At 37.7% G+C, this 25,472-nt stretch overlaps 1 protein-coding gene across 4 annotated transcripts in view; it reads right to left on the minus strand.

Moving 5' to 3' along the window:
- pitpnc1a (phosphatidylinositol transfer protein cytoplasmic 1a) overlaps positions 1–25,472 on the minus strand; it is a 74,515-nt gene that overhangs the window by 33,537 nt on the left and 15,506 nt on the right. For 2 of the 4 annotated variants that reach the window (XM_046866456.1, XM_046866455.1), the window contains one exon: positions 4,268–4,411. In XM_046866456.1, the coding sequence (XP_046722412.1) occupies positions 4,268–4,395 (128 nt within the window). In that variant the 5' untranslated portion in view covers positions 4,396–4,411. Of the gene's footprint in view, positions 1–4,267; positions 4,417–25,472 lie in introns of all 4 variants that reach the window. The other 2 variants (XM_046866454.1, XM_046866457.1) reach the window with 1 other exon arrangement.

Genomic DNA, 25,472 nt, shown 5'->3' on the forward strand with positions numbered 1-25,472 from the left:
AGAGATTTCTGAGATTCCAGATGAGGTTGATTACACCATCATACATACATCTGGCAAAACATTGGTGACAGCTGACACATTTTCTCGTTTACCAGTAACAAACAGCCTTGGAGAACACAATTCTGATGCTGACTTGATGGAAGACTCAGTCATCTATGTAGAGACTGTTATAGAATGCAGGCCTTCCAGTCCTTCCTATTTGGTGGAACTAAGAGAACAGCTAAAAATAGACCCCGCATGCTCTCAGGTGATAGAGTGATGCCACTAACGATGGCCATACATCAGCCACATAGCAGGTGAGGTAAGGAAATTCTGGCCTAAAAGAGCAGGTCTCTTGGTTCATGATGTTCTTCTATTAAAGCACAGTCATGGAGAAGCTGCACAAAGGGCACCAGGGAGTTGCTAGATATGCACTGAGTGCTTGAGTCTCAGTGTGCTCGCCGGGGGCTAAGTGGACAGGTAAATTAGCTTTTTTTCTAAACTGCACCACATGTATTGAAGAACAGGTCAATCTGACTGAGGTTTTAATGCCTTCTGATTTTGAAACCAGATTGTGGCTTAAACTGGGTGCAGAATTGTTTTCAATACATGGGAGCACTTATATACTGGTGGTGGACTATTTTTCCAGGTTTGTGGAGATTGCCAGGCTAACCCCAGCAAGACCAGATTATGTGATAATACACTTGAAGTCTATGTTTTCTCTGCATGGAATCAAAGAGTTCCTTTTCTCAAATAATGGACCTCAATTTTCCAGTCAGATGTTTGCAAACCTAGTAGCGGACTATGGCTTCAGTCACATCACCAGCAGCCCGAGATTTGCTCAAAGCAATGGAGAAGCTGAGCATCATGTTTAGACAGTAAAACATCTTTTCAGCAAAGCAAAGGAGCTACAAGTGTCAATGCTGGCCTACAGGACAACACCGCTGCCAAATGGCTACAGCCTTGCTCAGCTCCTAATGAATACACGATAAAGAAGGAGAGTAATTCAACCAAAGAGACTGGACATAAACATTTCTGAGAGCAAATGTGGGTTTCATATATTGTTAGTAAAAAAAAAAGTTCAATGTTGGGAAAGAAAAGGAACAGACAAACCACTAGTTCAAAAGTAATATTGGGGGACAATTAATATATCATGTTATCACTAACCGTTTCAAGTTATGTTAGAAGGGTAGATGTGTTGTGATTATTATGTGTTTATTCTGTGTTTGATATGGGCTCTTTAAGAGAGTCTGGGGCTGGGAGGGGTCAGGGACAGAAAAAAAGGAAGAACTGTAGGTGAGAAGGAAAAAATAATAAAAAGTTGAGCTGCTGTGCTAACTTGTAAAACGGGTCTCCTCTCCTTTGTTAAAAAAACACTACATTAACCACTGCCTTGTAAGCCTAACTGAATATTAATAAGCTCTGTCATAGATTGCTTGGGTCAGCCAAAATGCCAAATTGACATAGTGTCCAAGTTAACTGAGATAACGCTTTCTGGGATGATGTATATTTGATGTATATTTTGTAGATCCTTATACAACTTTCAGTAGAATCTAGACCCCCACTGGGGCAGGAATCAATCTGACCCATGCTCAGAGTAGGTGCAGTAGACAAAACAGTTAATGGGGTTGGGCTAGTTTAAAAATACTCTGCGGTCACCGGGAATACTTTAAACCAAATAATTTGAATAAAATTTAATAAAGTGCAGACAGCATGTCTATCATGTACAGAACTATTTCTATTGTAAGATACACTAAGTGAACATTCCATTAGGTTAGCCAATTTGGTAGCAGCAGTGCAATGCATAAAACCTCTGGATACAGTGCATTTGGAAAGAATTCACAGCGCTTCACTTTTTCCACATTCTACAAACAATACCCCATATTACAATGTGAAAGAAGTATGTGTGCAAATGAATTATTTTACATAAGTATTCACAGCCTTTGCTCAATACTTATTTGAAGCAGCTTTGGCACCAATTACAGCCTCAAGTCTTTTTGAGTTTGATGCTACAAGCTTGGCACACATTTTTTTTTTAAGTTTCTTCCATTCTTCGTTGCAGAATGTCTCAAATGTCTCCCAGTTCCTGCCACTAAAAACATCCCCACAGCATGATGCTGCCACCACCATGCTTCACTGTATTAATGCCATTGGCCAGGTGATGAGGGGTTTCCTCCAGACATGACGCTTTGCATTCAGGCCAAAAAGTTCAATCTAAGTTTCTAATGGTCTGAGAGTCCTTCAGGTGCTTTTTGGTAAACTTCAGGCAGGCTGTCATGTGCATTTTACTGAGTGGCTTCCGTCTGTCCACTAAACCATACAGGCCTGATTGGTGGAGTGCTTCAAAGCTGTTTTTTCTTCTGGAAGGTTCTCCTCTCTCCACAGAGAAATGCTGGAGCTCTTCCAGAGTGACCGTCAGGTTCTTGGTCACCTCCCCGACTAAGACAATTCTCCCACTATCGCTCAGTTTGGCCAGACAGCCCACTGTCCTCAGACAGCCCACTTTAGGAAGAGTCCTGGTGGTTCCAAACTTATTCTATTTATGAATGATAGAGGCCACTGTGCTCCCTGGGACCTTCAATGCTGAAGAAATGCTTCTATACCCTTCCCCAGATATGTGCCTCAATACAATCCTGTCTCAGAGATCTACAGACAATTCCTTGAACTTCATGATTCGGTTTGTGCTCTGTCATGCACTGCTAACTGTGGGACCTCAGATAGACAGGTGTGTGCCTTTCCAAATCATGTCCAATCGACTGAATTTACCACAGGTTTACTCCAATCAATTTGTAGAAACATCTCAAGGATGATCAGGATGAAACAGGATGCACCTGAGCTAAATTTTTAGTGTCATGGCAAAGGCTGTGAATACTTATTTACATGTGATTTTTGTTTGTTTTTTATTTTTAATACATGTGCAAAGATTTTAAATACACTTCTTTCACATTGTTATTATGGGGTATTGTTTGTAAAATTTTGAGAAAAATAATGATTTTAATCCATTTTGGAATAAGGCTGTAGCATAACAAAATGTGGAAAAAGTGAAGTGCTGTGAATACTTTCCGGATGAACTGTATGGGCCAGCAGCTTCAGGTAATATTCATATCAACTAATAAAATGGGAAAAGATTTGATCTTATTGACAATAACCAGCACATAAATTTTGGTGTTTAAGTATTTCTATAACTGCTGCCCTGAAAGAACAGTTTCTAGAGTTGACTGTCAATGGTGAGGAAGAGAAAAATATTTAGTGAGTGGTGGCATGCTCAAACTCCACGATGAGAGAGGTCAATGGAGAATAGATTAGTTTGAGCTGACAAAAAAGTTACATTAACTCAACTGATAATCATTCTGTACAATAATACCGAGCAGAAAAGCATTTCAGAATGCACAATACATTAAACGCTGGGCTACAAGAGCAAAAGACCATGTTATACTTCAAAAGCTGAGGCTGCCATGGGCACAGACTCACTTAAACTGTACAGTTTAAGAATGATGAATCTTGATTTCTGCAAAGGCACATAGATGGTAGGGTCAAAGTTTGGTGCCAAAAGCAAAAATCTATAGATCCCAACCTGCCTTATGTGAACAACGGTCCAGGCTGTTGAAGATGGTGTAATGGAAGAGGTAAATCCCTTGAATCCTACTTGAATCCCACAGTCTATTTGAGGATTGTAGCTGCCTATGTGCATCCCTTCATGGCCACCATTTACACATTGTCCAATTGTCTATTGGCAATTTCCAGTAAAATGATGCACTATTAAAAAGCTAAATTAATCTGCAACTCTTTGCTTTTCAGTCGCCCTCCCAGGCACAAGGCCAGAATCCAGTAGCATACCTTTGATATGTGGTAGAATGGGAGATTCTCAGCAAGAATTTTTACCAGAAAAATCAGTAGGAAATACATGATGCAATAATTTCAACATGAACCAGAATCTCAAATGAATGTTTCAAACATCTAATGGAATCAATGACATGAGGAACTACGGAAGCATTGAGAGCAAATGGAGGATCTAACCAGAATTTGTATATTTATTGTAATAAAGCAATTAATAAATGCATGTTGCAAAGCCTGGGAGAGGCAAAGTGAGGCTATGTATATTGTGTATAATAGTGTATAGCTATTTAGCCAGTAAAGATTTCAGTATATAAATAAAATACATTATTACAAACTACAAATTATATTATTATGTAACTAAAAATGCAGGCCATAAATTCAGACTTCTGAATTCCAAATTCCATAATACAGGAGCTTTGGTTGGGATTGAGAAACAGTTTATTTTACCCACTTGTTGAGATAGACACGTTTCTCGGTGAACTGTCCAGAACCGTATGTGGGGTCCTCAAACGGCTCATTCTGCACCACCTCCACACCTTCACCCCGCTCACTCTGCTCGTGGCTATGTTTGCTGATCATGTACAGCTGCCCAATCCTGTACTGGAGACAAAAGCCACCACACGGTTACAACTACAGCCTGAAATCAAAGCGTTTCTCAACAAAACAGTGAAGAAAAGATTGCAGTACAGGAAAATTATGAAAGAGCCATTAAAAAGTTGCTGAGTAAATGGTCAGAGTTTGACACATGCACTTTGAATCAACCACTCCATATGCAAAAGGTTAATTTCACCAGCTAGGTACCAGAACAGAGGAGACTCCTGCCTTCCTTGTACCTTGAGAGATGGTGGGACCAATTGAGCACTACTAAAGAATCAGTAGGAGTGTACATAGTTCAGAGTGAAATAAGTATTTTGAGTAAGGACAATGCTGGTTCGTTTTTGGCTTTGTAGGTTGCTGTGGGAGAACTAGATCATTATTATTTTATTATTATATTATTTACTACATACATTAGGAGATTGGTGTTGAGAGCACAAAGCAGCAAGGCTGGTCATTAAAACTGAGAGCAAGGTGCTGTGAATTACATGCATACAAAGTATTCATGAGCATGGAGCAGAGAATCAAGCATGAAGAGAAACTGTCATACGTGAGAGCACTTCAATTATGCAAGCACTGAGCATTCGGTCACGTGTGTTTTCTTTCCGCTTGCTTGCCAGAATCTTCACTCTGCTTGTGAGTCAAGTTAATTAAAGTAAAAGAGCAATGGCTTCAAGTCAAAACAATCATTTTGTAAAACTAAATCCATATAAGCTAATTGCAATGCTATAATTAATGTTGCTATCTGTATTATGGCAACCAACATTACCTTTACCCAATTAAAATCCACACTGATATGCCCAAACATTATCACCGACTTTGAAGTGTTGCTTTGGTCATATTAATTGGTAAACAAAGCAGAAAAGTGTCACAAAATTGAATTATCAGAATTCTATCCTCATTCCTCATATAGGTAACAATAAAATATACAATAGGGCTTCATGCAGGCGGATTATAGTCGTTCTTGGCATAAGATATCAGTGTGTTCTTTAAACCTAGTGCCATGGACGTCCTGTGTAAGAATAGTTGTGTGGTCAAACAGCCACACTCTATACAATCAACCCCCCGATAATTCGCATTTCGGAACTCGCGGCTCGGAAAATTTGCGGGTTCTCATTTGAAACCTAACTAACAGCAAGTTGCGGATTATTTTAAAATTTACGGGAATCTGCAGCAGGACCGAATGTTCAGGAACGTTAGGAATAACATTTTAAACTATGTATTTCACTAACAAATTTTATAAAAATTATTAAAACACAATATTGTATTATTCATTTTAAGTGATAAATAAACCATTTATTTCCATTACTTCACACTCATTTTCTGTTGAGTATGCATCAAAAAGGAACAAACTTACTGGCGTAATGTCTAGATGAATTCATTAAGGTACCATTGGGGCTGTGGGGTGCGTCCCAAATTCGAAATTCGGATTTTCTGAACTTCATGATAAGTAGGATACAGTGGTCCCCTGGAACTTGTCTTGTCGTGAGTTTTCAGGGGACTACTGTATCCCATTTTTTTTTTTTTTCTTTTAATTATTATTTATTTATTTTTTACTCCATATACACATTATTATCTTATTAACTGCGGATTTATTTGAGGTTCAAGCTCGAGACATTAGTAAACATAATCTAATGCTTTAAAAATGCATTTTTGTTGTTGTTGGATAAATGATTTATTGTTACTATTGCTCCCTCTGAGAAAACAAACCAAATTAGCAGGAGGCAAGCAACAAAAAACCCCCCAAAAAAACAAAAGGGTTAAAGTGGCAGTGAATTATTCATCATGCCTCGTTCTCTTTGTATGTGCTGGACAGATGTGTAAGGAGATGAGAGCAGGAGCAGGGGGATTTAATGAGTGGCAGATTAAAGTAAGAAAAATGATCATGGTGCAATTTTATAGAGTGTCAGATTTGCAGAAAAAAAAAACGGTTTTGATTTAACGTCTTGACCAGTGTTTTCCTTTTTTTTTATCTTTTAAGACTTTACAAATCTTCTTATATCAGAAGGTCATCTAAGCCTGATGTTGCCCTGTTGTTTTGCAGGTTATCAGCTAGCTACTTGATGCCATTATTTGCTATCATTGAAACAACTGTGGCTGAGAGTGCTACTCAAGCTGTGAATACTCCAAAGGAAACCGGGTGTTCTAAGCTCACAGAAAATAGCCACAAATTTTATACAAGCTCCAGGGCAAATCTGTTACAGCATCTCCTGTGTGCTGTTAGTCGGCATCTCATGTACTCTGGCCTAAAATCCTGTCTGACTGATAAAAATTAGAGAGGCAGAATGAGTCCCAAAACCCACTGTAGAATTACAATTTCCCTAAAATGTATGCATTTGGAAAATCTGATTAACCAAATAACCAAGCTATATTAATTCCCTTCAGTTTGAAGGGTGACTGTACCTTTAGACAAAACATTAGCCAAATGTCATTGGTGCAGTCAAAGCAGACAATGGAGTTAAACCGAAAGCAATTGGTTTAGTCTGCAATGTAGAGTGTTTGACTTCAGTCAAACAGAGAGGGAATTAAAAAGACTATTTCAGTGGTTTAAACAGATGTCTGTGAAATAATGGATGCTTGTGTAATGACAGTGCAATGAATTGTTTGCAATATGACAAATGATTGGAAGATTTTATCATATGGCTGAATCCTTCTTAAGATAAGTTGATTCTGAGAGTCATTGTCTCAGTAACTCCCAAAAAGAGATGACTTGTGTCTTTTGTGTCTCTTTTGTGAGTTATTGTGTGATAGAACAAACAGCTTCCGGTCTTTTCTATGCCATTATTTCTAGAACAGATCAACATTTATCAAAACGACTTAAAAGAAAAAAGATCATTTTGATCTAATCTGAATGGTATGGCTGCCTCGAATCCAAAACTGACCAAAAAGAAGGTCCTCCTTTATTCCCTTTCAATAACTCTGAAACTAAGCCCTATGACATAGAAAAAGCCAAACTTAAAATAATGTAGTGACTGACTGTGACAGCACATGCTAGATTTTACCATCTCAATCCTGAAAACTCTTTGTTGTATCATTTAGGGGGGCTTAATTTTATTAAAGCAGGAAACCCGAAAAGGTTTCCAGGAAAGTTGGCCAGCTTTTCTCTCCTGAACTACTTTTCATGCATGCACCACTCAGGATCCCCAGATTAGGAATTGTTTTTAGTGTGAAACATTATTTAATTCATGCAAATGTACATTTCAATTCAGCTAATAACAGAATTAAAAGAGAAAATGTAGTAAAAAAGAGTGAGTATTTTTTACAAGGTTATCGAATTCACTCTGAATTCACAGTGGGATGTAATTGCATGGGGAACTTTGGCCTGAGGAGAGTGCATGCTTGTTCTATGCTAATATTTCACTTGAATGGCCCTTTGAGTGGATTCAAAGAAAAGCACAACCTGTGTGCTGAAAAGCCCACTGCTGTGCTACCAAACCTGCTCTAATATGCTAGAGTGTCTAGGGGGAAAAGGGTTGAAACACATGGTGTAAAATGTTAATTTGTATGCTGCCTTTGGTAATACGCTAACAGCAGGTATTTGTTATATGTAAGTAAAGAAAATGGTTTCTAGGTAACAAGGCTTAATAGTGATTGCACCTTCAGCTGGATTCGACTTGACTTTTCTATGAAAAAAATAGTCTACTCTATTAAGTTATTGTTTTTTTTTTTCCAGGTTTCAATCCATCCTTTGGTAATTAACTGTATTACTGTCATATATCATGTTTGATTTGGGATAGAAGAGTATCTGCTAGAGTAAAAGGGAAAATTTATAGGACTGTGGTGAAACCTGCTATGTTGTATGGCTTAGAGACAGGGGCATTAAATAAAAGGAGGAAGTAGAGCTGGAGGTATCAGAGCTGCAGATGTTGAGATTTTCATTGGGAGTAATGAGGATGGACAGGATTAGAAATTAGTTCATTAGAGGGATAAATTGTGGTGTATCGGTAGGAGAATGCTGAGGATGGAGCCACAAGGAAGGAGAAAAAGAGGAAGGCCAAGGAGGAGGTTTATGGATGTGGTGAGGGAAGACATGCAGGTAGTTGGTTTGAAAGATGTAGAGGACGGGGGGGGTATCGAGACAGATGATCTGCTGTGGCGACCCCTAATGGGAGCATCCGAAAGAAGAAGAAGAAGACTGACGCATTTCATGTTCTGCCATGATTATGGTATTCTATTTAAGATTTACCTATGATCACATGAATTCTCCTTAATTCACAATACAGTATATCATGGTAATTTGACCAATTAATTTAAATGTAAGTACAAGAAATCTGAATTAATGTTCTGGAATATGAATGTTACAGGCTGACTGGCTCTTATTTGTTTGTATATACTGTATATAGACTTCTATAACACAACAAGCTTTTCAAAGAAAGGTATATTGACTGATGAAAGTGCCCATAGCCATGTCTTTAAAAGGAATTACAGATTGTTGTGTAAAGCTGTTAGTGCAGAGTAACTGATATCATCTCACAAGTTTGCTGATGGTCTTTGGGATAAGGTCTGTGGTCTGTCATTTGCATCATGCTATGAAAAGTGACTCTTGAAGGTAGACAGTTTTAAGCCATGAAATAAATGTAGAATAAAACATACCAGGCTCTCTACTACAAACTAGTCTGTCTTGTGAGACCTCGTGGGATCTTCAGTCAAGTAATTTTGATTACAGCTTGTAAACGAGAAGTTGCATAACTGGTAACATATTCCTAATAAAATTGTCTGATACCTGGTTGAAAATCTTATGCATTTAGAGTTTAAAGTAAGTGCATCAGACATTTTGAAATGGAATGTATGTATGACCCTCCTTTATACTGTCACTAACACTTGTATAGATAAATAATTTAACTAGTGAAAATGCATAAAAGGGTTATGAGTAGAGTACATTAGTACATCATCTATAAATACATGTGTTTCAGCATTAATGTTTAGCTCATGTCGGTATGCAAATATATACCTTCACTTGTTTTATATTTACCTAGATTTATAGCATAAAGGCATCTTGTCAACTTCCTGTTATAATATACTATGGGTTTTATCAAATTACCTTTCACTGTTTTTCTTGGTCACCACATTATAATGGTCAAAAAAAATGCAAAATGAGCAGACAAGTTCTGTCAGACTACACTCTACAGTCTGGTCTTTTGGAATTAAAATGCACTCACATCATCATTAAACCCAAGTGAGCTAGTTACTGCAGCCACACATCCACATCACTGTTTCACAGCAGAGGTGACGTGTTGGAGCACAAGCAGTCCGTTTGCACTCTATCATTTCCCTTTTTCGTCATACTGGCAAGATTTTCTGTTCACAGTGCTTTGTTCCCCAGGTGAAAGTACTGTAGCAGAAGGCTTTTAGCAAGTTATAACCAGGTTTACTAATGGGTTAAATACAGTGGGTTGTGGTAAATCCTTAGATCATGTTTGTTATAAAACTTAATGCCTCCGCAGTTATTTATCTCTTTGAAGGTGATTTTTTTTCTCCTATCTCAGCAGTGTGAACCATGGAGCCATTTTATATAAGGTTTCCCTGATACCTATGTTATTACAATATATACAATATATAAGCCTGGAACAGGGTAAAACTAGATTTTTTCAAACGGCTGATTTAAAATCTTGTATAATAAATTATGAAGGTGACTACACTATTATCAACATCTACCTAAAGTTCAGAATTTAAATTTGAAATTTGAAAGTACCTACATATTAATTTCACAGCAAGCTATAGCCTTTTTTTTTTTTAGGTCTACCATTTTCTCCACAACATGTTCTTGCCAATTCTCATCTGCAACCTAATGCTTTGTTGCACTGTAAATACTTGACAGGGTTTCCCATAAAGTATTGACAGACAGACAATAAACACAACTGTAACCATATTTAGAGAGAAGCATTATCATATCTTGCATCGTATAAAAATAGAAAATGATCCAGTATACACACTAATAACAATAAATCAAAGTAATTTCCAATTAAACTTTGGGATTTGGACCCACAACCATGTAATCTAAACTTAAAGCCTTAATCAAACCAGGCTTATATTATATATAATAGATAGATAGATAGATAGATAGATAGATAGATAGATAGATAGATAGATAGATAGATAGATAGATAGATAGACAGACAGACAGACAGACAGACAGACAGACAGACAGACAGATAGATAGATAGATAGATAGAGACTATAGTATATACTATACTGTATATACTATAGTGTTTTCTATGTGTAACCGTGTAGCCATATAATGTCCAAAATGACACTATGTTAGTATATAAGAATTGGAGACAATATACAAGCTTCTGCTGCTTGTGTTACAATGGGCTCAAACATAACACGATATAAATATCCTTGTTCAGTTATTGTTAAGTTCAATATGTTGAATATGCTGAATGTTGGTAATGTAGGTTGTTTTGAAATGAAGTCAGTTTTTAAAACAATGTGCAAGAACACAGAACATTTTTGTGTTTTGAATGTAGATACATTGTGTTCTGGGTTACCATGGGAATTAAAAACCTGATTGTGTTTGCAGAGAAGGTTTTTAGCCCAGTAAATCTACTTAGATGTCAGTAAAGGCACATATTTTATACATGGGCAATGCTCAATATGTAAAAAATCATTATTTATTATCAATCTTATTCATGCACTGTAACACATTGTAGAAGTAGCCTTGCTTAAAGTATGCTGATGCAGAAAGAGATTTGAAAAGAATTTGAGGTAAAGTTTAAGTTATTGCTTTCCAAAACAACAGAATATTGATACTAAAGGTGTTGCTATCTATCTATCTATCTATCTATCTATCTATCTATCTATCTATCTATCTATCTATCTATCTATCTATCTATCTATCTATCATGGCTTTTTAGAAAATACTCAATAACAGCAGTTCTGACAACAGTTTTATCTGAAGGTCAAATTGATGGTGTATATTGTTATACATTATATTGTGTAAAGGTGTATATTGGTAATTAAACTTAATAAATAGCTTTATTAACAAGCTTCTATTTGATAAAGACAACACATACACTGACTGCTATAATGAAGATTTCCTTAGGAGACATTGCATTTGTCGAAGGAGTATCCATTGTCAGTGGAAATGTGTAATACTGAGTTAAAGCTAGATTTTAAAATGTCTTTAGATCGGAAGATGTTGGGTTTTTTTTCCTGCAATTTGCTTTTTTTGCCTGTTAATAACTTCAAAAGAGAAAAACAAAGACTTTTTATCTGCTATAATGTACAGTAAATAATGTTTGAACTTGTTTTTAAAGAAGATTTTAAACATCATATGTGCAACGTGTCGTTGTCTAATAAAAAAACAATACAGTGGTTGGAAAATTTAAAACATTTCAGGATGCACAGTAGTGTTCTACGGAAAAGTTAGCAGCTCTTCACATCAGGCTTCCTTGAGGCACACTTTTGTGCTTGATTTGTGCTTTGTAAGTTGCAACAACATAATTAAATACAAATAATGACTGATTTCTTTATGTGACATCTCTATTATTAAATGTTGAGTAAACCACATAATTTATACAAGATAATAGATACAATAACAAATCAAATGTCTCGATATGATTATTCAATCTACCGTATTTTTCGGACTATAAGCCGCTACTTTTTTCCCACGTTTTGAACCCCGCAGCTTAAACAATGAAGCGGCTAATATATGGATTTTTCCTGGGTTTTTTCCGGTTTCACAAACTTCAAGCTAAAAAACTGAGTGACATAACATTAGACCAATGAAATTTTCGAACGAAAACGAAAGAACGCACCTCACCTGTGTTCTGAGCTGCATGGCATCAGGAGAAAAACTTTTACCGGTGGCGCACGACGATGACAAAAGATAAACTCCCCAGAGAAATACAGTGGTACCTTGACCTACGAGTTTAATTCGTTCCGTGGACGAGCTCGTATCTCAATTTGCTCGCACATCAAATCAGTTTTCCATATTGAAAATATTTAAAATTGCATTAATCCGTCCCACCCCCAAAATGACACCCCGTTTTTATGTTTCATGTTATTAAAGTGAAAAATACATTTCTAAATAACAAATCTTGTATAAAAACATAATAGAAAGAGAACGTAAAGATATAATAAGGTTTTATTCAGTGTATTTTCCTTGGAGATGAGACGACTTGAGCTAACGAAAACGCCGGTGGTGTGTGTGTGTGGAGGGGAGGTAGAGGCGATAAGCGGAGGCGGAGGGAAAACTCGTTTTTTACTATCACTCCTGTACACTACGTATCCCTAAACGTAAAAATTTTGACTTTCTTTTCTTTGCTTATCCTAATTTTCGTCACAATCTTCGCTTACTGGCTTCGATTCGCCATCTAGCAGCGGTGTCTCGAGCTCGTACCTCAATTTTTTGCTCGCGTAACAAAGCAAAAAATCGACCGAGTGACCGCTCGTACCTCTGCAAACTAGTACATTAATGCACTCGTAGGTCAAGGTACCACTGTAGTTGTGAAAGGAAGGAGGAAGACAGTGAACAATGACTTACTTGTTAGGCTACTGTTTAGATACAAGCCAGTGTAACGCGTTGAGTCAGGGTGAAGGGATAGCTCAGACAGGTTTCCAAAACTTGCGCTTTTTTTTTTTCTTGGCAACAGCGCTACGGGTTAGTCAAAGAAACTTAGAAATGAGCATCAGAAAATAATAAACACATAATCCTCAGTCTTACACACATGCAATAATACCGGAAGAATGCAGTGGCATGCTTCCCAAAATACCGCTATGCTCCTAATAGAAGCGCAACATATTGCATTTAGTGTCTTTCGTTAAAGCCTGTGTAAAGTTCATTAGTTTCAGTGTAGACGGCTTAAAGACAGGTGCGGCTTATTTATGTTAAAAATAAAAATCTTTGTTAAATTCAGTGGGTGTGGCTTATATAAGGGTGTGCTTTATAGTCCGGAAATTACGGTAATAATACACAATATACTATTTTATAAAAGTAACTGAAACTACAAATCAGTACAAAACAACATCCAATTATTTTTACTTTCTTTTCTCTGAGCACGTTTCTCTGCAGGGTATGTAGGAGCTGAGAGAAAGATGTTATCTACCTGAGAAAAGGTGCGTGTGTGTGTGTGTGTGTAAGGCTGTGAGGGAATGATTTGCTGTTGGACTATACTTCAGCATTAGAGCATGCACTGACAGAAGGCTGAAGGGAAATGATGAAGTGTGTGTGCCAGGAGGTTAGTCAATTCGGGGGTGGGGGGGTAGTTGGAGATGAAAGTTGTAGACCCATGCAAGGTGCCTTTTCCCCTCAAAAATGTTGCCTGTGTCAGTCGAATGATCTCCTATACGCAGCGCTGCTACCTGCAGCTCATCCATCACTGCCCAGGAGCCTTAGAGAGTGCACGCTCAGCACTAAAGCGGCACATAACACAGCTCAGTGGACACCGGGAGTGCGAGTGGGCGTCCACATGAAGGTGTGAATATGTATATGGTTTTGTTCGCACGCAGTGTGTGCATGTGTGTGCACTTATCAGTATGTGAGATGTCATATATATACATATATAAAGAATGAATAGCAGATGCAAGGTGAATAAATTAAAGACACATAATTCAGCCCAAGGGACCGTTGGACAGAAAAAAAATGGACAAGTGCGTAAAGTGCAACTCAAATGACTCAATTTCAGATGGAAGTTATTGAGTACATTAGAAAGCGTATTAAAAAGAGGGATACAAAAAATTCATAGTGCTATTATTATCATTACCATTTTCTAACGCTCTGTGACAAATGACTGAGATGTGACGTTGGCACAAGCCCTAAGGACCTGTATAGCAATTCTCTTTGTTTAAATTACTTCTTTCCAACTTAAAAAAACAACATATTTTCCAGTTCATTTGATACAATCAAATGAATATCACACACTAGCCCCAGAACAAACATCTCTCTACCCATGACAGTTTCATGGCACGTGAGAGACAGATGCTCATTTTCATCGAAGGTGCTTTAAAAGTGTTGTATGTGAAAGAACACAGAAAACGTTGGGATTAAAGCTTTAGCCGTAGTGTTTGACAAGGCTTGTTGCATGGCAACGGTACACAGATACAGCGCTGTACCACCTTCATCGCAGGTGGAAAACCCTTATGGACAAATAGCCAAAACAAGAATGGCTCATTTCCACAGCTAGAGAAATGTCCTGCATCAAATGCGAGAACTGATGTTATCAACTGTGCAGTAGCAGATCATTAGTTGTGGTCTAATATTAAAGACACTTTTAGCAGACAAGAGGGTTAAGTGAGTTAACTTAAGTTGATGGTTTGAGTTCAGTGGCCCCATTAGAGTGTAACAGCAAATCAATACAATGTTAGAGACAATTTCTTTATTTGAATTGTACAAGGAATAACTGAATGGCGTGGCGAATATGAAAATCATATGCTACATACAGTATGTGTTATTTTATTGTCCTATGTGTTATTGTCTCAGACAGGAGTGTAAGTCTGTAAATAAACATGCTGAAAAGGTGGGTTCACCTCATGATAAATAACCACAGAAATGAAAAGTTGCACTTTTGTTTTAGGTCTTTTTATTTGTAAGCTTTTTTTTCCCCTGTTTGCTGGACTGTGCCAACCAGCATTAGCACCTATAAATAAAACCCTCTGGATCTGCTGTGTTTTCTGTAAGGCATGCTGCTAAAATTTTCAGCAGTCATATATACTCCTGTAGTCACTGATACATTTACTGTACGCAAAGTTCTGATGGAACCACTGACATGTATGTCAGTGAGAAAACATTATTTGGATTTCGAGTATTTTAAATCATTTTTAAAAGACAGCATTAGCAAGAAAAAAAAACTCTACATACTGTACTGTATTCAGTATTTCCTATGTCTATAATTATGTTTAACCTCCACATTATGCTCAATCAGCCAATCTTTCAAGCCATGTTTTCTTAAAGGGAGAGTGCAAAAAAAAAAAATATCTAGAAAAAATGCACATTATTTAAACAATTGAAATCCCACATAACTTAGGATTTCGAAACCATGATTTGAAGCTTTTCTAGCTGCAGTAAGCTGCATGCACAATTGAGTTTTTGTTTTTAACCAATGTTTTATATAATCCAAAGAACAGTAATTTTAAATCAATTGTTATTTTACAAGCTGGTGAATAGAAGGAATGGAAGCCATTTTCGTAAATTTGATCAAAATTCACAGTGACTGATGTTATAATTAAAATTATGGCTCTTTATACTGTCCATATTGCAAGAACATGCAGTATGGTAATTTACCTCTCCTCTCTGCAGGATTGTGCATCTGTGCTCCCTGATATGCAGACATCATCCTCTTTACACATACGTGCACTTGGTGATGCCTGAGTGCCTGTGGAAAAATACTGTCTGTTCCCATTCCCCCTCCTTCTCTTGCTGCCTCTCAGTGAATATGAAGCTACTATGTATTGTCTGTATAACTGAAAGACCTTGCTGTTTTTTAATAGCCGTCCTGAAAAGAGATGTGCTGCTTGCGCACCCAAACACGATTTAAAGACGAGTGTGTATGTGTGTGCACGGGGCGAGAGTGTCACGAAAAGGTTGCACTTGAAAGCTGTAATGTAATCATTCAATCAGTGTAATCATCTTATTATTCTCACGATTACAAAATCACACTGCTCATACGTTTTGGGGTTTTTTCCGCGCACATTTTACCCATTTTATTGAACAGAGAGTTCTCAGGGTGCCTATTGGAAGGTAAGGCATTTTAATAGAGATTTATATAAAGGAGTGCAGAGGCTCAGAGCTAACATGCTTGTTACATAAGGCACTGCAGCTGATTTCTCTCATTAGTGTGGAACAACAGTGGAAAAATAGAGGGTGCAATTGAAATCGACATGCATTTTAATTTCTTTTTTATATGTGAGCTGGAGAGGCCACTGCTCCCATGCCCCAGATGGCCGTGCTCTCGGACATTAATGAAGTCATTAACTGGAACAGCGTTAGCGAGTGTGCCATTGCACCAGTGGCCACCCCTGGCCCTGCAGGAAGCATGTTTATTTTAAGATGTCAAATCGAGCTCATTGACTGTGGCATCTAAAGGAAAAACGTTTTCTAGTGCCCGACTGCACACATACATCTCACTTTCACTTAATGAATTACTACAATTGAATTATTACCTATATTATGCAATCAATACCTCTTAGACCCACAGGCTAAAATGCTGGAACGATAGATAAAGAGGATTCTTAAGCCTGTTTGTCACACATCAGCAATATGTTTAGAAAAAGTGAAAAAAAAAGTCATCATTATTTTTGCCCATATATTATATAATTAGTGTCAATGTGGGGGGGTGCACATAAATGCGGCCAATGCAGACTACAAGCTGCACACCTGCACGTTTTACAAAGACGCACGCACGCACACACACACACACACACACACACACACACACACACACACACACACACATACACAAACAGAGCACTGCCTAGCTATACTAGTATCTATAAATAAGTGTAGGGAAATTCTTTAGCAGTTGCTTCATACTGCTGTTTTTATGATTATAACAGAAAATAGTAAAGGAAAAAAAAAGATGAGCCTATCAGAACAGCCTACACCTCACAGGTTTAACAACATTCAGAGAAAGCATGGGGGTTGTTTTTTATAGGAATGGAGCAATTGTGAATATTTATTGACAGCACAATACATCTCACAGGCAGAAGGGAGCTCTAAACTAATCCAATAGCTCTGTAGAGGGTTCAGGTCATAATTCTAACCAAAAGCCTCAGGAAGAAGACATAAAGAACAACATAGACTTTATAGCCAAACGTATGTGAACTCCTGATTCTTATATGCATATAAGGGTCTTCCTACTTAAAAGCTTTGGTCATTTTTTTGTGTTTATTTACATTTTTATTGTTATTTCATTGTAATTACGACCACATACAGTACAGTACAGTACAGTACAGTACAGTACAAAGATGACAGTTTTTAATTGAGATGAATGGAAATCTGTCTTTAGGTACTATATAGGAAAATACTTTTAGACACATTCAGCCTGAGAATGGATTCATTTTACTTCACTTTGCAGCCTTAAAATGTGACTTACAGTTGTGTTCAAAATTATTCAACCCCCAATGCTGTAAATGGTTTTAGGGAATTTAGTGTACATTTGTAATTGTATTCAGAATGAAATCCTACAAGGACTTCTTAAAGAACCATATGCAACTAAAATGACATCAATTAGTTTTGTAATACAGTAGTAAATGTTTCTTTTGTGAATTCTTCATTGACATAATTATTCAACCCCTTAAAGACTACCACTCTGAAGAACAGAGGTTCAATGAAGTGTTTTCAATCAGGTATTGAAAACACCTGTGGATATCAGGGAGCAGCAATAAAGCCTAATAAGCACCAATTAGGCAGCTTTAAAATGACTGTGATACTCAGCTCCTTCTAGACATGTACTGGTGTGGTTACAAACATGGTGAGGTCAAGAGAATGGTCCAGGAAGACAAGAGAACAGGTGATTACTCTTCACAGGAAGGGCAATGGCTAAAAGAAGATTGCAAAGATGTTAAACATACCAAGAGACACCATAGGAAGCATCATTCGCAAATTCAAGGCAAAGGGCACTGTTGAAACGCTACCTGGTCGTGGCAGAAAGAAGATGCTGACTTCGACTGCTGTGCGCTACCTGAAGCGTAGAGTGGAGAAAAGTCCCGTGTGACTGCTGAGGAACTGAGAAAAGATTTGTCAGATGTGGGTACTGAAGTTTCTGCTCAGACAATACGGCGCACCCTGCGTAATGAAGGCCTCCATGCCAGAACTCCCAGGCGCACCTTGCTGTCCCCAAAGAATAAGAAGAGTCGACTGCAGTATGCCAAAAGTCATGTGGACAAACCACAGAAGTTTTGGGATAGTGTTCTGTGGACTGATGAAACAAAATTAGAACTGTTTGGGCCCATGGATCAACGCTATGTTTGGAGGAGGAAGAACAAGGCCTATGAAGAAAAGAACACCTTGCCTACTGTGAAGCATGGCGGGGGGTCAATCATGCTTTGGGGCTGTTTTGCTTCTGCAGGTACTGGGAAGCTTCAGCGTGTGCAAGGTACCATGAATTCTCTTCAGTACCAGGAGATATTGGATGACAATGTGATGCAGTCCGTCACAAACCTGAGGCTTGGAAGGCGTTGGACCTTTCAACAGGACAATGATCCCAAGCATACCTCCAAGTCCACTAGAGCATGGTTGCAGATTAAAGGCTGGAACATTTTGAAGTGGCCATCGCAGTCACCAGACTTAAATCCGATTGAGAACCTCTGGTGGGACTTAAAGAAAGCAGTTGCAGTGCGCAAGCCTAAGAATGTGACTGAACTGGAGGCTTTTGCCCATGATGAATGGGCGAAGATACCCGTAGATCGCTGCAAGACACTTGTGTCAAGCTATGCTTCACGTTTAAAAGCTGTTATAACTGTAAAAGGATGTTGTACTAAGTACTAAGATTGAATGTCACTTGGGGGTTGAATAAAACTGATAATGATGTGAGCTCAGAAAAGACATTTGTGGTTATTTCATTATAAATGTTATGTTATATTTGTCTGACCTACACGTGCCTCTTTGATTTAATTGTAAGCAGGATGACTGAATGATCATAATCAATGTCAAACCGACCAAAACAATCAATTTCAGTGGGGGTTGAATAATTTTGAACACAACTGTACTCAGCGAGAGAAAGAAGATAGAGCTAGCAGGTTTTATATTGAAAAGCTGTCATGAGGCCTTAAAAAAATTAGCTTGGAACCTTATTTTATCTTATCAAAAAAAAAAAAAAACCACAATACGAACAGATTTACTTTCTCTATGCTTTTGTCTTTTCAGTGCAGCTGTTTTTAAAGATTGTGTGTAGTTTCTGTCATAGGACTGCCACCAGTTCGGGGGTACAGGCTGTAACACAATTGCACTGGAGAGATGCCAGTACAGGGATTAGCAGTCACTGTGATAAAGGGCAGTTTTAAGCCATCATCTAGTAGACTTAATAATAGGGATCGACTAGCTTGAGTTGGAGTTAATTGTCCATGATATTATGAATGCAATGCTAATGAACTTTTTTTTTTATTATTAATTAATAAATACATTTGGGCTAGTCTTAGAACTAAGTTGGTAAAAAAAAAGTACTTTCAATCTCTTAAAGAAAGCTGTTGTATAAATGAATCTCTATAGCCTCAGACAACGTTAATACACCATCCATAGCTCACTGATATTCATGTGGCCCGGAGTGCAATGGATGAAATTGTGCCGATACAAGCCAACAGCTTGAGTTACTGTTCACATCAAACAACAAAAACAGTGACTTTGACCATGGCAAATGTGTTGGTGCTGGTTAGGCTGGTTTAGGAGTCTCAGAAACTATTGATCGACAGGGAATATTTACCATTCAGCAGACTTTTGCACAAAATGGGGCAAAAAAAACAAAACAAAACATCAAGTGAGCAAGCAGTTGTGTGATGTGACATGCCTTTTAACAGAATAATAATTCATAAGAAATGTCTAGAGTGTCTGAGTGTGTTAAGTAGAAAAGTATCTCCTCTACTTTTTATATGATAAATTTAAGTGGATAACTTCAAATACACTATATTGCCAAAGGTTTGCGGACACCTGGTCATAAGTATAGTATGTGCTTTTTGAGCATCTCATTCCACATTTAGTCCCAATTTGCTCTTATAATTCTGTCCACTCTTCTGGAAATAGGTTCCAATAGATTTTGGAGTGTGCTTGTGGACATTTGTGTTCATCAGCCACAAGAGTGTTAGTAAAGTCAGATACTGATGTAGGTGAGGAGACCTGGGGTGTTCTGTAGGGTTGAGATCAGAGCTCTATAGCAGGCCAATCAAGATCTTCTTCTCCAAACCATGTAAACCATATCTTTAAGGAGCTCAAGGCATTGCTATGCTGGAGCAGGTTTGGGTTTTCAAGTTCAAGTAAACACAAAATGTTATTATAGAGCATCTAAAGACAATTGTGTGCCTCTAGCTTTGAGGTAACAGTTTGGAAAAGAACCACATATGGCGGGAAAGGTCAGGAGACCCAATACTTTTGTCCATATAGTGTATTCTCTTACTGTTCCTATCATTGTCATAATCAAAACTTAATTTGAGGTAAATTTGAGCCATTTAATATTACTGTAATGTTTGTATTACATGTTATATGAGGTGCTTTTTCGTTAAAGTAGGTTGTCTCAGAAACTCTTGCACACTGGAAGGCATCTCACACACCCATTTTGCTTTTTCACTCAATTTACTAACTGGTCCACCCTTTCAAGAAAAGCAAGTTTACTTTAGTGGGATCATTTAATTGAGTGGGATCATTCGCATTCATACATTTCAAAGAACTCAGCAGCTTTCTCTGTTTCAGTGCCAGAACAAGAATTTCGGAGTTATGTGTAATTTTCAGGGTATACCCAAATAGTACACAGAAGCTGTTTGGGCTTCTTCACGTATGCTTGCAGTTCTGTGCCATCTGCATGTCACTGTGCAGTCTCATGAGAAAAGGGCACTGCAGATGCACTTAGTTCAGTAACATAATCTACAGCTTATTACACCCAGGTCCTCTGAGCATTCTAAGGGTATACAATCCATAAAAGGGTTGTGTCTTCTCATTTTTAAATTACTATTGCATCGAACTATTGTTGCGAGTTTGATTAAGCGTCAGACATTTTTTTTTCCTTGTGCTAGATTAATCAGTTTCCAGCTGGTATAATGGTAATTTTTATTCATAATGGTACAAAACACTAATAAAAGACTGAAATATATTGCAATAAACTGCAGAGTTAGAAAATTACTTTTGAGTGTGTTTCACAGCTTGAAAACACATTTAGCATCCACTATACTCTGAGGATTAAATTAAACTGGAATATTGCTAGTCTAAATTCAGACCCATACTTTCTTTAGGTATATAATGTATTTAAGGGGCACAAGCTCACCTAAATCATTTCAATATTTCCTGACATTATTCAATCGCCCAGTTTAGTATGCTGAGCCAGGAATATGAGATGAGGCCTAATGTGCTACATTATTCTACTTTCATAAACCAGACCTGAGGGGAACCCTCAGAGCACACCTCAGGTTTGCAATGAAAGGCAACATATCAAAAGAGCATAGATTGTATGAACAAAAACGATTGAGACACCTTTTCCAGCTGCATTTGGTTTTTTTCCCAAACTGTTACCACAAAGTTGGAGGCACACAAGTGTATTGGATGGCTTTAAATGAGGTATAATTTGGTTTTCTGTTCACTTGAACTAGGAGACCCAAACCTGTTCCAGCATGACACTGTCCCTGTGCACAAAGCCAGCTTCATGCAGATACAGTTTGCATGGGTTTAATGGGCCTAATAGAGCTCTGACCTCAACTGAACACCTTTGGGATTAATTGGAACGCTGACTAAACTCTACATCAGCACCTGAATTTTCTAAGACCCTTGCCAAAATCTAGTGTAACATCTTCCCATAAAATTACAATTTAATTTAATCACAAATGGGGACTAGATATGGGAGCATTACAATATACCAATATTGTATTTATTATTTTCACTATTTTGTAATATCATCACAGCCACCAAAATGACCTACTCTGGGTATCTTTTGAAACCTTTAAATAGTAAGGATGGTGTTTTGTATGGTCCAGCAAACAATGCAAATGTCTTTGTTTTTGAGGTCACCGAAAGCACATCTGCTAGCCATTATTCAGATGTTTACAGTTTGTACACGATACAGTATAGACTAAAACAGGACTAAATTTCAGAGGAATAGCATTACTGTTCTGTCATTCCAAAACATATATAGGACTTGTCTCCAACAACTGTAAAGATGTCAAGATGTAATAAGTGTACAAATGTCTGTAGCTGTACGTTCGGGGTAGAGAGCAGGATCACTGCTTGGATGTGTTAAAAGATTTTGCGCTGCTTGATCCCTATATGCATAACCTTTGTATGACATTTAGTTGAGGTATTGACTGTGGAGATACCAAAAGTTTTTCTTTTAAACAGTATACATGGGGGTACTGACAGAGGGGTAGACAGTGAGAGTGGATCAAATTCTGATAGTGTAACAATGAAAGGTCAGAGAGGGAGGATAAAGGGTCTTTGATGAAAGCATGGAGAGAGAGAGAGAGAGAGAGAGAGAGAGAGAGAGAGAGAGAGAGAGAGAGAGAGAGAGAGAGAGAGAGAGAGAGAGAAAACAGAGGACAGCACATGAAGAGAGAGCGTATAGATATGCAAGCTTTCATCTTCCCTCTGATAGCAAATCCATGTTAAATATAGCTAGCTGTAGATAGATAGATAGATAGATAGATAGATAGATAGATAGATAGATAGATAGATAGATAGATAGATAGATAGATAGATAGATAGATATCTGCACAAGCTGTTGAACAAATAACTGTGAATGCTAAATCAATAATAAATGAAGACTATTGCACATTCTATACTGTAAATATTTAAAGATCATATATGTACATATGTAAATTATATTAATGCTAAATTGATACATGAATGTATCATTAACATTTAAGGTCCCAGGCCTCCATTAACGGTCTAATAAGCTTAAGAGTGCCTTGGCAGGGATTCTGCATGTCTTTGGAACTGTACAAAAGCAATGAACACACAAAAAAAGCACTAGATGTTTACTAGGGTTAAGATGTGATTACTCTGAAGGCCATACCATAAGATTTACATCATGGTCATACACATCAGACCATTCATTGACCCCTGCGACCCTGTGGATGAGCGCAGGGTCATCCTGGACAATACCACTTCCATAGGGAAACAAATGTAAGAATAAAATAATCATATGGCACAGGAGGTTGGTTAGGCTTGAACTCTTGGCTTTATTGCAAATGTGACCTTGGCATTCTCTACAGGCCAACAATTTAAAAAACAGAAACAAACCGCTGTGCTTAAAATTCCCATTTACTGACTATTTTTATAGACCATCGGAAGCACATCTATTCATGAATTTTAAACAGGCTTGCTTAGCATTCTGAGCCAGTAGCCACATTCCATCACATAAACAAATCAAAGCTAAGGATGATAAAGTAAGTGAGCTGTCTGTTACAAATAGGAGTAAAAAAATGACAATTACTCCACTGCTTTACATTTATAAAGTGTCTGTATGCCTCCTAATGAAGGTTTTCACAAATCAAAACAAGCTAGGCAGTGCGTTATGGGTATCCTGTGAATGTTAGGGTGCAATTGTACACTACATGCTGAATATGCAGTAGTTTTAGACATAATACATGTCTAACCATATTACTAGGAGTAAAAAAATGTGAAGGCTGGTATTTAAGTGTTTTAGGGGGAAGGCAGAGGAGAAACATGAGCTCACCGCAGAGAATCATGGTCTTTGCATTCATTGGCACTAATAATACAACTACTATCTGTAACCCCTGTCATCACGCAAAAGCCCTCATCACACTCCCTTAATCACTGACCCCTTATACTCTGAATACTATGTTTTTTTTTATAACCTTAATACTTTATGCTGATCTTTTACCCACATACTTGCATCTTACACACACTGATCCTTTTCCCTCTTATTATTGCCTCTTCACTCCTTAAATAATTTATACACAAGGAGAATTTTAACAAGGTGTCCAAATCTAACACACCACTATCCTTCATTTGATATAAAGAGTAGTGAAGGGGAAAAGGACAGAGCATGAAATAAATGGCATGCCCTTATCCTGAAAGTTTTTTCTTTGCTTTTTTAATTTTATCAGGCCATTCCAACAAAAACGGTCACTGTTAGATACATTAAGATATTAAAAGCACATTGACCAAGCTGGTATTAAAGAGAATTTAAACTGCCACATCATTACTATGGAGCAACATATTGTCTCTACCAAGCACTATGCTATTTAGGATACATTGTGGATGTATTAAGAAATTCTATACTAAGACCTGTTGTTCAAACCATACTATGGGTAATACTGGGTACTATTTATTCAGAATCCCTGGAAAGCAGGTTATTCTTATCTACGTTTCCTTCAGGCCAGCAACAAAAATATGTCATCACGTAAGTTTGTTTCTCCGCGCTAGGAAAACGAGTTAAAATAGTTTGACCTAGCGTTCTTCCGGATGAATCTCGTTATATGAGGAGATGGAAATGAACAGATGCTTACAAAGTAAGAGACACACAGTAGCTAGATGACGAATGTATGAAAATGAGTAATTTCTGCACTGATTGTAAGCCTTCGCCAAGAACTTGTCAGTGAGCCTGATTTGCCTTAGACAAAGATTCTGTTGTATACATAAAACCTATTAGAACTATAGTGAACTGATATTGATTGCATTTCTGAAACGCTGTAATTCTGTGATAGAGGCTTTAAACATTGTCCTCCACCATGCAGAATAGTGAAAGCAGCCTGCAGCAAAAAACAAGCAGGAAGTGAGTACAGAAATCATACTGTACATTAAAGCTGGCTGTGATGATTCAGTAATTACTGTGACTGCTAACAATAGTGATCAAGGATCAGCACATTCTACATACATCAGACTTTTTCTTTTGCCATATCAGTGAAGAAAACCTACAGAGGTGGCTTGTTGCTTTTGACATGGATTACGTCCAAATGCCTTGTTCATATGTTGGCATGTAATGCTTCAAGATAGGTCATTTTTTCTATTTCAAAGGCCATTAAACACTGACCAGCCTACCATTTAAATGGCATTACACCTGACCATCACCATTCGTGGTCGTAAGCCCCACAAGATGGCTCCAGATTACCATTTTGAGCCCAACACCAGATGCTTGGCTACAAACTCCACTGTCAGGACTGACTGGAGAATAACCCAAATTTAGCTACTTAGTCTTTCTTGTAATTTTTATGGTGGTCTTTAGGAACGCTTTTTGACTGACCTCTGCTTTTAGATTGGTCCACCCTACTAGGAGCATAATAATTTCGGAGATATGACTCTGAAGTTTACCGAAGTGAAAGCCCCCCACCATGACAAGGACTCAAGGGGTTTAATATAGATGTGGTTGCTATTTTTGTCTTGTTCTGACCCTGACTGTGAACGCAGCTCTCTTATCTCCTCTAAATGCTCACCAAAAATATATTAAATAAAAACACTGTGACTCAAT

This window comes from Silurus meridionalis, chromosome 14 (assembly GCF_014805685.1).
Source record: "Silurus meridionalis isolate SWU-2019-XX chromosome 14, ASM1480568v1, whole genome shotgun sequence".
NCBI classification, from domain to species: Eukaryota; Metazoa; Chordata; class Actinopteri; order Siluriformes; family Siluridae; genus Silurus; species Silurus meridionalis.